General features: G+C 46.2%; 1 protein-coding gene across 1 annotated transcript in view; it reads right to left on the bottom strand.

Moving 5' to 3' along the window:
* Positions 1-7,735: 7,735 nt before the first annotated feature.
* LOC307176060 (uncharacterized protein) overlaps positions 7,736-12,745 on the bottom strand; it is a gene marked incomplete at its 5' end in the record, with an annotated part of 90,730 nt that continues 85,720 nt past the window's right edge. The window contains one exon of the mRNA XM_079901805.1: positions 7,736-8,304. Coding sequence (XP_079757931.1) covers positions 8,286-8,304 — 19 coding nt within the window. The 3' untranslated portion in view covers positions 7,736-8,285. The remainder of the gene's footprint in view (positions 8,305-12,745) is intronic.

The raw sequence follows: 12,745 nt of genomic DNA, 5'->3' as shown, positions 1-12,745 counted from the left end.
AGGTTGTATGATAATTGAATAGCCAACAAACTTGTCAAGGAACCAGAATTTGCCAAAATGCCTAATACTCCCCATTACCAAATCCTACACATGCTGTGAGACCTGGAGAGTGGTCCACCTACCAGCCCTGCAGCATGGTCCATAGAGAAGAACGTGGGCTCAGCAAACAGAAATTCCGGGGTGCCAATTCTTGTTCCTCCACCCACAAGTTGTACAACCCCAAGCAAATTACTTTGTCTCTTTGAATTCTGATATTCCCCAATGTCTTAGTTTGGAGTCCTCAAAACAGAGACCCTAAGACAAGGATTTTGGTGCAACTAATTCATTTGGGAGCTGATCCAAGGAAGCATGGCATAGCATGGGTTTCTCGACTTCAGCACTATTGACATTTGGGCCACATCGTTCTTTGTTGTGAGGGAAAGTCTTGAGCACTGTAGAATTTTTAGCAGCATCCCTAGCCTCTACCCAACAGATGCCAGTAGCAAACCCCCTGCCTCGAGCTGTGATAACCAAAAATGTCTCCAAACCCTGCCAAGAGACAAAATCACCCCTAGTTAAGAAACACTGGTATAGTGGCTACTGTGGCATATGGCCAGATCCCCCTTTAGGACTCATTACCCCAGCAGCTGGGGATGTTGGAGGCTAATTGCTCACAGAGGCACCCCCCCTAGAAATTGCCCTTTGTCAAAGAGACCTGCCTCACCCCAAGTTATGCTTCCTCCCCAAGGGACCACATCCAATGACTAGTCAATGCATAGACAGAAAGACCTGGCTCCCTTTTCCCAAGGCAGGATGACCATAAAAGGCAGTGCCAGTTCCAGAGCTTTCTGTGGGATCAGCAAGTCCTCTACTGCAACCGCATCATGGTTTACCTTCTCCCTACACCCAGTGCTGCTTCCCTCACTTCTTTACAGGTGCTGTTCCCAAGTGCACACCCCAGTAAGATTTCTGCATGCGAGTCTCCACCTCAGAGTCTGCTTCTGGGGAAACTGAACTAAGACTTACTGTCAGGAGGTGTCTTAGGAGGCTGATTTTAAAGTAGAATTTTGGGAGCTGTGTTCCCCACTAGCTAGCTGGCAATAAGTACCCCATCATGGTGGTAGGTGGAGTATGAGAGCCCTAGCATATTGGACTTGCAATTGTTAAAACTGTCACTTGTTCTGAACTGGATGAGATACTTCTAAAAGGCAATGCATTGGCTGGTGAACCCCCAGAGCATTTGAGAGGCACGGGGCAAGAGAAGTAGTAATCATAAACACAATGGACTCAATGGCTGCTGCTGGGAGCTATAAATGCATTAGAGAAAGACAGTGAAAGGCTGAGGTGGTTCATCAGCATTGAGAGGTAAGGAGTAAAAGTCAGAGGGCCTCCTTGGAAGCAAGTAGAATCTCACCTCCTGCAGCCCAAAGGCAGAAAAAATGGAGCAACAGGCCCAGAACTTAATTATAAGGAAGCAAAGCCCCAGAGAAGGTTGGAATCCCAACTGCGGCAAGGCTGCTGTGTCTAGGATAGAGCTCCGATGGGCAAGGAATGGAACCCTGGTTATCACGTGGGTAGTGACAGCTGACTCAATGCATTTACAAACCTTGTGCCATCAGATCCTCCTGAACCCTCTAAGCCTGAAGAAGTAGCCCATTCCTCCTTGTTACAGGTTAGTGTTCCCAGCCCTTGCTGAAGACAGCTTGAATGCATGGGCTACCATCTTGCAAGACAACATATGCCGTCGCTGGGATCTCACTCCACCTCCTCTCCTGGCCACCAGAACAATAACTGGCATCAAGTCACAACATGATCTGCCCAGGGAAGTGCTGGACCTGCTGCAAGAGGCCTACATGCCAAAGGAGATGCAGGGCCCAGCCAAAACGCACCAACAGGAGCCAGGAAGGTATGTATAGGACTGGAATACTGGATATTCTGGCCAAGGAGGACAGAATATAAAGCCAAATAAGGAAGAGGTTATTGATGCAAGAAAATGATTGAACACCCTGGCAAGAACCATAGGAGGTGGTGTGAAGATACACCTTGGATGGCTCTTGAAAGCCTGGGGAAAGTTTCGTCTCATAGTAAGTGAGGTAGAAATGCCAGAGCTGCCACAGCAGACAGTGGAGGAAAGAACTGAAGGCTTAGAGAAGCAGGAGTGTTGGAGTGGTTATGCTACCTGAGGTGGGCACACCCTAAGGTGATCGCTGTAAGTCACATCCCTGTATAATCCCCTCCCCTTGAGCCAGACAGAACCTGGGACTTGCTTCTAGCCAATAGTGGATGGCGAAGGTAATGAGATAGTCACACCCATGATTCCACCTTGGGATATAATACTCTGTCTTAGCATCTTGGAGTGAGAGATTCTTCTGCTGTCTTGAAGAAATAAGCTGCCATGTTGTGAGAGGCCCTTGCAGCAAGGAACTATAGGCCACCTTCAGGAACTGAGAGCAGCCCCCAGCTGACTGCCAGCAAGGAAATCAGGACCTCGGTCCTACAACACAAAGAACTGAATTCTGCTAACAACCGCATGAACTTAGAAGAGGACCCTGAGCTCCAGATAGGAATGCAGCCTGGTCACCACCTTGACTGCAGCCTTGGGAGACCCTGAACAAGGACCCAGTTAAGCCGTGTCTAGATTCCTGACCCACAGAAGCTATGAGATAATAAATGAAGGTGGTTTTAAGCTGCTCAGTTTACGGTATGGTTGCAAGACATAGATATCGAACACCCTACCCAGGGCTGGAAAACCCACCAGCCAATGACGCCCCATAGGAGGACCCAGAAGATACCTCATTTACTGCAACAATAAGAAGTGTCTGTGGAAGGACAAAAACTCTAATTTGAAAAGATACACGTACATAGTAGCACAATTTATTATAACACCCAAGACATGGAAGCAACTAAGTGTCCATCAATAGATGAATGGATAAAGAAGATGTGATATATATATATATAATTATATATATATTACAATATATGCATAATGGAATATTACCCAGCCATAAAAAAGAACAAAATAATGCCATTTGCAGCAACATGAATGGACCTAGAGCTTATCATACCAAGTGAAGTAAGTCAAAGACAAATATTATATGACATCGCTTATATGTGGAATCTAAAAGATAATACAACGACTTTATTTACAAAATGGAAACAGACTCACAGACATAGAAAACAAACTTATGGTTACCAAAGGGGAAAGGATGGACGGAATAAACTATTATAAGATATTGAATATAGTTCCCTGTGCTATGAAGTAAATCCTTGTTGCTTATCTATTTTATGTACAGTAGTATGTATCTGTTAATCCCATACTCCTAATTCAACCTCCCCACCCAGTTGGTTCTAGAGGTACCTGCAGTAGGAAAAGATGCTATATGAGGTCTATGACGAGCTCAAATAGAAGAATTACAGCATAGACTCCTTGTAGTTCTGTAGCAATTTCATGCCATTCATAGCAGAGAACTACATGCCATTCAGAAAAATAATTCATCACATGCTAATAGAGATGGAGCATATCACCACAGACATCAAATGATGCTGCAGTCAGAGATTCCCATCATGCACTGGGTTCTATCAGACCCACCAAGTCATAAGGTAAGGCAACCCAGCAACAATCCATTGCAAGGTGGAGGAGATACATCCATAATGGGCCACTATCAAGGTCAAAGAGCACAAATAAGTTGCACGAGCAGTTGGCCCAAATCCCTACCATCCACCATTGTTGCACTGATACCTCTCCCTCAACTCATACCTATGGCTCCAGTGAAGGCAGGCTATCTTATGACCAGTGATGGAACAGAAAAAAAGACCAAGCTTGTTCTCACGTGGGTTGGCTCAGCATGTGCGTCCAAGCCAAGATGGACCCAGCTGAATTACAGCCCCATTTAAATGTGGCCCTGAAAGACAGGGGTGAGGGCGAGTCCTCCTGGTGGTCAGAGCTTCAGGTAGTGGTCATCCACCTGTGTGGGTAAAGAGCCCAGGCAGTCATACGAGCAGAGGCAGAAGACTTGCCTAATAGATCAGGGGTCTGGGAAGAAAAGGATTGGAGGGCTGGGGAAAAGAAGGTCAGGAAGAGGCATGTGGATGAACCTATGGGAATGGCGTGGAGTGTAGATTGCTTTATATCACACGTCAGCGCCCACCAGAGAGCATCCACCATGGAAGAGGCATGACAGAGCCACGTAGACAGAATGACGTGGCCAGCTGACCTTTGTAATCAGCCACCTCAGTGCTAGCAGGATGGGGGTTCGAACAGAGTGGTCATGGTGGCAGGGATGGGCAATGTGCCTGGACTCAGCACTCACTGAAGCTGATCTAGCTGTGGCTAGTAACGGACTTGCCAGCAGAAGGTACCAATGCTGAGCTCCCCGTATGACACTACCCCTTCAGCCTCCCAACCAGCTACTTGTGGGCAAGTTGGTTACACCATATCCCTTCCACCATGGAAGGGGCAGGGATTCACACTGAATGAAATCAACACACATTCCAGGTGCAGGTTTGCCATCACAGCTCTCAGGGTCGTGGCCAACACCAGCACCCAAGGGCTTTCAGAGTCTTAGATTCACCGAAATGAATCCTACAGTACGTGGCTTCAGTTCAAGGGACTCGACTTTAAAGCAACAGAGGTGCAGGAGTGGGCATATGGCTGTTGGACCCACCAGGTGTAATTCATATCACACAATCCAGAAACAGCCAGCCTCATAGAGCAACGTGAAGGTGCTTTTTAGCGATAATATCCTGCAGTGATGGAGTGCTATCCTTCAGGATGTGATATACACCCTAAATCAATGACCATTTTGTGGTGCTCTGTACCCAACAAATAGAATACGTGGGCTCAGGAGCCAAAGGATGGAAGTGGGAACTGTCCTATTTACAATCACCCCCAGTGACACACTTGCTGTGAACTTAGATGTAAGTTGGACTTAGAGGAGTATAAAGGGTGAACTTCAGTGGATCCTGGGGTGCGGTGTTCAGAAACCCCGTTCAAAATCAAGGTACTCACTCCCCAGCTTCCAGAGAGCTGACTGCTCAGAGCTCCTAATAACAACACTCTCTGGGACTTGCCTTCAGCCTAACGGCATTGCCTAGCCCAAGGTTAAACCCTCTCCATAGGGGCAGCCCACATTGAAGGACTGTTCATACTTGGGTCCAAAAGCCCAGCTCCCTTGCCTCTGAAAAGCCTTCTCAGCTCCAGAGCGCCTACAGATTGACTGCGTGCTCCTTTGCAACTCCATCAAAGTTGCACTTTTCCCTCGGCCCGGGCCTGCTTTCTCACTTTCTTACAGGTGTTGGAATACATGTATTCTCCAATAAGCCTCCTGCTTACAAATCTCTACCTCAGATTCTGTTTCCAGGGAATGCACGTGGGTTCTGTTTCTAGGACACGTGGTGAAGAGGTGGGAGAGAGAGAGGAAAGGGAAGAATGCCAATGAAGAGTGCATTAATGAGAGAGCAATAGCTGTGGGCAACGGGGCCCAGATCCTCCTGGGTATCCTCTGAAAGCCTCCATCGACTACACCTCAGAAGAGCCCCAATCAGGGATTTAAAAAAAAAAAAAAAAAATGGTGCCTATCCACCAACTCCCTTCCCTCTTTGTTTCGAGGTTGCTCCTGGGAATTAATTCTCTGGCAATTCTGACCTGCTTCCTCACCTCCAACAAATAGTCCCAGCATGCTTCTTCAGCCAGAGAACACCCCCAGTCAAAGAAACAAAGATGCCGGAGTTAAGATGCCCTTGCCATGGATAGAAACTGTCCACTAAAGCTTCTGCTGGTCACCTGAGTGGGTGACAGCGTACGGGTGGGGCAGAGACATGATCTGCTAAACTATCAGGTGGTGACAGTACACACTTCAGGGTTATCGGGAAGATTAAATAAGATTCCACATGTCAACAGTTTTAGCACAAGGCCTGGAGGAGAGCAAGTATTCCACAAATGGTCACCTCCTACCTCCATACAGTTGATCCTTGAACACCACAGGTTGAATTGCACAGGTCCGCTTATACACAGATTTTTTTTCCAATAAATACATACAGTACTACACGATCCGTGGTTGGTTGAATCCACAGATGTGGAACACGCAGATATGGGAGGGCCAACTAAGGGACTTGAGAATCATATTTTGGTATCTGCTGGTTGGTCCTGGAACCAATCCCCCACAGATACTGAGGGACACCCAGATATGTATGTAGGTACGTATGTTCATTCCTGTCCCCTTGCTGTTTTTTTTTCTTCATGTAGGTAAATATGAAGGAAAGGAAAGCTTTTTCCATGAAATAGCAATAGGGCATCACAGCCCTTAAAAGGTAAACTTTACCAGCATATATACACAAAATGTTACTGAGGCAGCCCCCTCACAAATATTAAAGAGGCAGTTAACAAATGGTATCTGCAAGGCAGCCTTTCCTTCTAACTTAGCCAACATATATAGCACTTGCCCTTGCAACTGAGCAATCAGCTCTTTGCAAGTCTGTATCACAGCAACATGCAGCCCAACTTTCAAGAGTACTGAAGCATCCTTTTGGTGGCTACAGTTGTCCTAGCAGCAAGATGGAACAGAAAGAAAATTCCCCTCTGAGTGATCAGTGTACTGGAATCTTCCGCACACTTGATGCATGACCCTGACCAATCTCTCCATTCCTCTGAGCCCTGATTCTCTTGCTTATAAACCAAGCACTTGGACTCTATTCATTCGTTCATTCATTAAACGAATATTTGCTAAGCACCTGCTAGGCGCCAGACTCAGAGCCACTGCGCAGGCGAGTGGAAGGGGGTCAGCCGATCTCCAAGGGCTTTTTCAAATCTCACTGGGGACTTGGAACGGCACATCTGTAGAGATGTGGAAGCATGTCCCCAAATCAGCATTTCCCACATGCCATCCGGGTGCCATCTCATAGTCAAACCCTCCATCCCGTTGCTAATGACCCTCTTGAACACAGTTGTGTGCGGCCCACCCCTTGCCCACCAAGAAGATGTCACTGCGTAGATGAGTGAGAAGGAACGCTCCTCGGACCCGGCTGGCTGAGTCAGCAGGACTCCTCCTGGCTCCCAGGCCGGGGCTCCTCCCCGTCTTCGCTGATCCCGAGAGCCACGCCCCCTCGGCTTTGCCGGCTGCGACGCTGATTAGCATTTTGCACACTGCAGCGGACTGAACTTTGGGATCTCACTTGTCCCCTCAGCAAACTCTCAGGTGGAAGTGGAGCAAACTTGAACGCAAAGGACACTTACATAATTCGCCTAAGTCCCAGCACAGAAATGCCACATGCCTCTGCTAGTTCACGTCTTCCCTTTCGTCCTTTTCCCTAGCGAGCCCAGGAAAGTAATCCCACAGCCTAGCAACTAAACCCACACGTAACCTTTTGGCAACTGAGGCTGCTTTCTTCAGGTGCTGGGAGACTGCAAACGTGGCTCCGAAACAAAATTCCTTTTGCTTCTCATTACCGTGTTAAGGGGGTTGAGATTGTCAGATATATAGCTATAGCAGTACATAGATATGCACACTATCATGTCACTATAGACTGTATATACATTATTATATCATTATGTATATAAATTTCATATATAATTTAACATTCTATATAAATAATATATAATTAATTTCTATAATAATTTAATAATATAATAAATAATATGTAATAATATATAATATTATATAATTATGAATAATTAAGTAATCATAAATAATTTAGTGTTAATGATCATTAAATATTCATAATAAATAATAAATAGTGATAATATATGATTAAGTAAATAATTAACTATATTTTATATAAATAGTAAATACTATGTAAACATATAATTAAGTTGTGCCCCCCCAAGATGGCCATCATTTTATTTTCTACACCTGATCTAAACTTATTCACGAGCTTCCTTCCACAGGGAAGCAGGAACTCACCAACTGAAGGTTTCTCAGCCCCTTCCAGTGGAAAACAGCGTCTTTCAAGCTGAGTCACTGGGAGGGAAATGTTTAGTCTGCCAGTCTTTCCTCCCTGCCGGGTGCAGAGCACAGCTCTCATCTCATGGTGACTGGGGAGGAGCAGGTGAGTCCTCCCTGGAAGGCAGCTGGGCTGGTCTGGACCCCGAGAGCCCAGCACGGATGTCTCCTCGGGTGCAGGGAATCCCTTCCCATCCTTTGAGGCACTAAGCCGCCACCACCTCCTGAAGTCTGGTCATGGCCCTCTGCCTCCCGCTGAAAAGTCTCCAGATAATTGGTCCCGAAGCCAGGCCTCTGCTGGCTCAGCAGTTATTTATTTCAGGTTCCATATCTCCACCACCCTATTCGTTTCCGGGCTGCTGTAGCAAATTACCACAAACTGGGTGGCCTAAAACGACAGAAATTTATTCTCTCACAGATCTGGAAGCAAGAAGTCCAAAATCAAGGTGTCAGCAGAAGCACACTCCTCCCAAAGCCCTAGGCTCTCAGGGGAGAGTCCTTCCCTGCCTCTTCCAGCCTCAGGCAGCTCTGGTCTCCCTGGGCCTGTGATGGCATCACTCCTTTCTCTGCCTCCGTCTTCACATGGCCTTCTTCTCCCTGTCCTGCGTCTCAAGCCTCCCCTTCCTCTCCCTTGTAAGGATGCCAATCATGGGACACAGGGCTCACACTCAATCCACTATGACATAATCTCTAGATCCTTAGCTCGACCGTGTCTGCAAAGACCCTATTTCTAAATAACATTCTGTTCACAAATGCAGGAGTTAAGACCTGGACATACCTTTGGGGGCCACAGTTCAACCCCTTATACTTTCCAAGGGCTACCTGGGAACTAGTGACTCCCTTACTCCCCTCGCCCACATTCACAGGCTGCAGAGAACTCGTATCTATTGAGACGCCTTCCTCAGCTGTTTCCCACTAACCGCCAGGGGCCATGATAAGGCTGAACTTCTCTGTAAGGTTTGTGGTCCTGCAGGGCACATCCTGGGATGCCTGAGAGAGTTATTTCTGCTACTGAGCTGCCTAAAAACTTATCTGGAGTTCCTAGCAAACGTTCCAACTGCCTGATCCTCTGCCCTTCCTCTGCCCTTCCTCAGCCGCTTTTCTTCCCTGCCTTCGGGACATCTCACCCCCCCCTCCCCCCCCTCCGCCCCAGCCCCCGCCCTGAGGAGTGTAGTGCAGAGTGAAATGAACTAACTGAGAAAACCTGCGTCTGAACTCCAGGTCTGACATTGATTAACCACATGGCCTTAGGCACCGTTGCTTCCATTCTGAACTCTTCCGCACACACTCCAACCATGAGAGTGACCCCCAAACCTTCAATCCCCTTTCCACCAGAGGAAAAATATGCTGCTACACAATAGTCACCTTGCTGCAGCTCCCAGGTGCCCTGACCCTGCCACCTAAGGGAGAGACAGGCCATCCCCAAGTCCTAAGCTACCTAATCATGTCCACCTGCCTGCTTCTCATCCTGACTCTGTGAGCCGAGGACCAAGCACCTGTCCCATGGCCCCAGCTAAACACTGGACCATATTCTTAGCTGATTATCCAGCCTCTTCCACGAGACATTCAGGATCAGTTCCATCATCTCAGTATCTTCTCACCCCTGTCAGAATGACTATCATTAAAAAGAACTCAAATAGCAAATGTTGGCTAGGCTGTGGAGAAAAGGGAACCCTCATACAGCGTTGGTGGAAACGTAAGTTGGTGCAACCACTATGCAAGATAGTATGGAAGTTTCTCAAAAAACTAAAAATAGAACTACCATATGACCCAGCAATTCCACTCCTGAGAATATATCCAAAAATAAAATACAATAAAAACATTAATTCGTAATGATACACGCACCCCAATGTTCATAGCAGCACTATTGGCAATAGACAAAACATGGAAACAACCTAAGTGTCCATCAACAGATGAATGGATAAAGAAGATGTGATACACACACACACACACACACACACACACACACACACACACACACAGAGTGGAGTACTACTCAGCCATAAAAAAGAATGAAATTTTGCCATTTGCAGCAACATGGATGGAGGACATTATGCTAAGAAAGACAGAGAAAAACAAATACAGTAGGATATCACTCATATGTGGAATCTAAAAAATATAACAAACAGTGAAAATAACAACAAAAAAGAAGCAAACTCGCAGACAGAAAACAAACTAGTGGTTACCAGTGGGGAGGGAGGAGGAACATAGGGGTGGGGGAGAGGGAGGTACAAACTATTGGGTGTAAGATAGGCTACAAAGATGTATTGTACAACATGGGGAATACAGCCAAAATTTTGTAATAACTGCAAGTGGAGTGTAACCTTTTAAAATTGTATAAAAAATAAAATTTTTAAAAGGCAAAAAGACTTTAATACGGCAAAAAAAAAAAAAATCTGAGTCATCTCAGACACCATGGGAAGTCCCAGCATTACGTGACACTTCTATTCACGCTGCCTGTGCATCTCCTAATCAAAACCATCTCCCACCCTTTCTCTCCCCCTGGAAACCTTTCCACAGAGCCCTCTGGAGCTCAGGCTTTCCCCAGCAAACTCCCCTTCATCCTCAACCTCTTCTCTGTACACTCCTGCCACCTTCTCCTACTAACTAAAATGTAGCCTGTTCTTGGGGACACTGAGTCTTCCACAGCCTCCTAAACAGAGACGATTTTGTTTCTCATAATCCTTAAGCCTCAGGATGTGAGGGTGGAGCAGGTATCCTCTTGGCTCCCCATTGCTTCTTCCAAGCAATTTCTCCTTCTTGCTCCATTAAAAAATAAATAATAACAAAAACAAACAAAAAAAAGAATAATCCGGGCCTATTCTTTATTAGTTATTAAATATTTGAAATACTGCCCTAGACTGGGAGAACACAATTATAAGAGGCAAGAATCACAACCACCTTTAGAAAATATTTGGAAGTGTTTCACGTTTATAGAAAGCACCTCCCAGCCTTGCTTTCCTGGCCTTACCAACCTGGCTCACTTTGGATGTATCAGTTCCTGAGGCCAAGGCACAGAAGTGACATCTGGTCTACCCACACCTCCATGCAACTCTCACACACAACCAGAAACAGTTGTCAGCAGGCACGCCCCACAGGCCAAACAAAAATGCACACAGTAACAGGCACACATTTCCTTTTCCTTTCCATGTCTCACCTCTTTTACACTTTATTTCATCGTTTTTGCTGTCGGGTATTTTACTTTGGAATGCCCCTTGGAAGATTATTCAGGAGTAAAATTACCACATTGAACTCAATGCATTGCTCTCAGAAGCAGGTTTTATTTCCTGTACTTGAATCTGGACAGTAATGTTTCTCTTTCTCCCAGCCCTCCATTCCTGCCTCCCCTTGTGTCTCCGTGGTTAAGAGGACTAACACATGTATAACATTCCCCATCATTTATGGAGACTTGGCTCAGAGCTTGCCTCGAGAGAAACAGAGCGATTTCTACACACACTTTATTCCACACATTCACAGAGGAAAAGACAGTGAACTAGTTATGCTCAGGTGGTTTTCTTCAAGTTTTTAGGGGGTTGTTCTCCCAGGCTGAGTGATTCAAAGAATAAGGTGCAAGTTCTTTGATTCCATAACATTTTCAACAACTCCATTCTGTACAAGAGAACTTTCCCTGCAGTGTAGCAAACCAAGGGAAGCACTGGACTTTGAACCACAAGGATACATGTGCTCCTCTCCACCCATTCCAATGAGACTTTCACCCCCAGGTCACCAATGGCTTGTCAAGGTCACCAGTGCCTGCCTGCATCTGGCCAAATCCAACAATGGATTTTAGTTCTCATCTTACTCAGTATCTCAGCAGCAAGTGACACAGTCAAGCCTTCTCTTCATAAAACACTTTTTCCCTTGGCTTCTGGGCCACACATTTTGTTTCTCTTCTCCCAATACGTCTCTTCCCTCCCTCCTTTGCAGGGTTCTCTTCTTCCTGACCCTTGCGTGTTGTGATACCCCACAACTCAATCCCAGCCTTTTTGTCTCCTCTATGTGATCTCATCCAGTCCCAAGTCTTCAAAGGCAGCCTATATACCGATGACTCGCAAATTTTATTTTCAAACCCAACATGTTTCTTATTAGGAATCTCAAACCCAACATGTCCAAAATGGCATTCCTCATTTTTCCCCTTAAACCCACCCCTCTTTCAGTCTTCTCCAAGTCAGCAGATGATACCACCATTCCGCAAGGTGTTCAGACGAAAACCCTGGCATCTTTCTTAACTCTTCATTCATTCCTACTTAGTTTCCTACATTTACTCATCAGCAAATCCTCCCACCTCTATTCCAGATCTGAACTCTTTTTACCACCTTGACGGCTCCCACTCTAGCTAGCTTCATTTTTGCCTTGATTATTGCAAGAGCCTCCTGTGGTAGATTACACCGTGGTTTCCAAGTATTCACTGCTCCTCTTGCTGGAGGATTATACTTCCCCACCCCCACTGTTGCCAGGGCTAGTCACATGACTTCATTCAGTCAAGGAACTGTGAAGGAAGTGACGTGTGTCGCTTTCAGGCAGAAGAGTTCAGAATCTGCATGTGAGTCTCCATGATCCTTTTGGTTTCTGCCATGAGACCAACAATGTTCCAGATACAGCCACTCCATCAACCCATATTCTAGAGTGGAGACGAGGTGGAGGAGAGCTGCCAAACATGAAGCATTGTTACTGTGGCACCGCTCGGCCCATCCTGACTAATACACTTACCAACTTGACTCCCTAGTTCCATGTCACTGCCCTCCCCCACCACTTAGCCCGTAAACTCTCCACATAGTAGACAGAGGGACATTTTGAAAGGATAAATCAGATCACGTCATATCCCCACT

This window comes from Stenella coeruleoalba (assembly GCF_951394435.1).
Source record: "Stenella coeruleoalba genome assembly, chromosome: 17".
NCBI lineage: Eukaryota > Metazoa > Chordata > Mammalia > Artiodactyla > Delphinidae > Stenella > Stenella coeruleoalba.
This window is presented reverse-complemented; position numbering and strand designations above follow the sequence as displayed.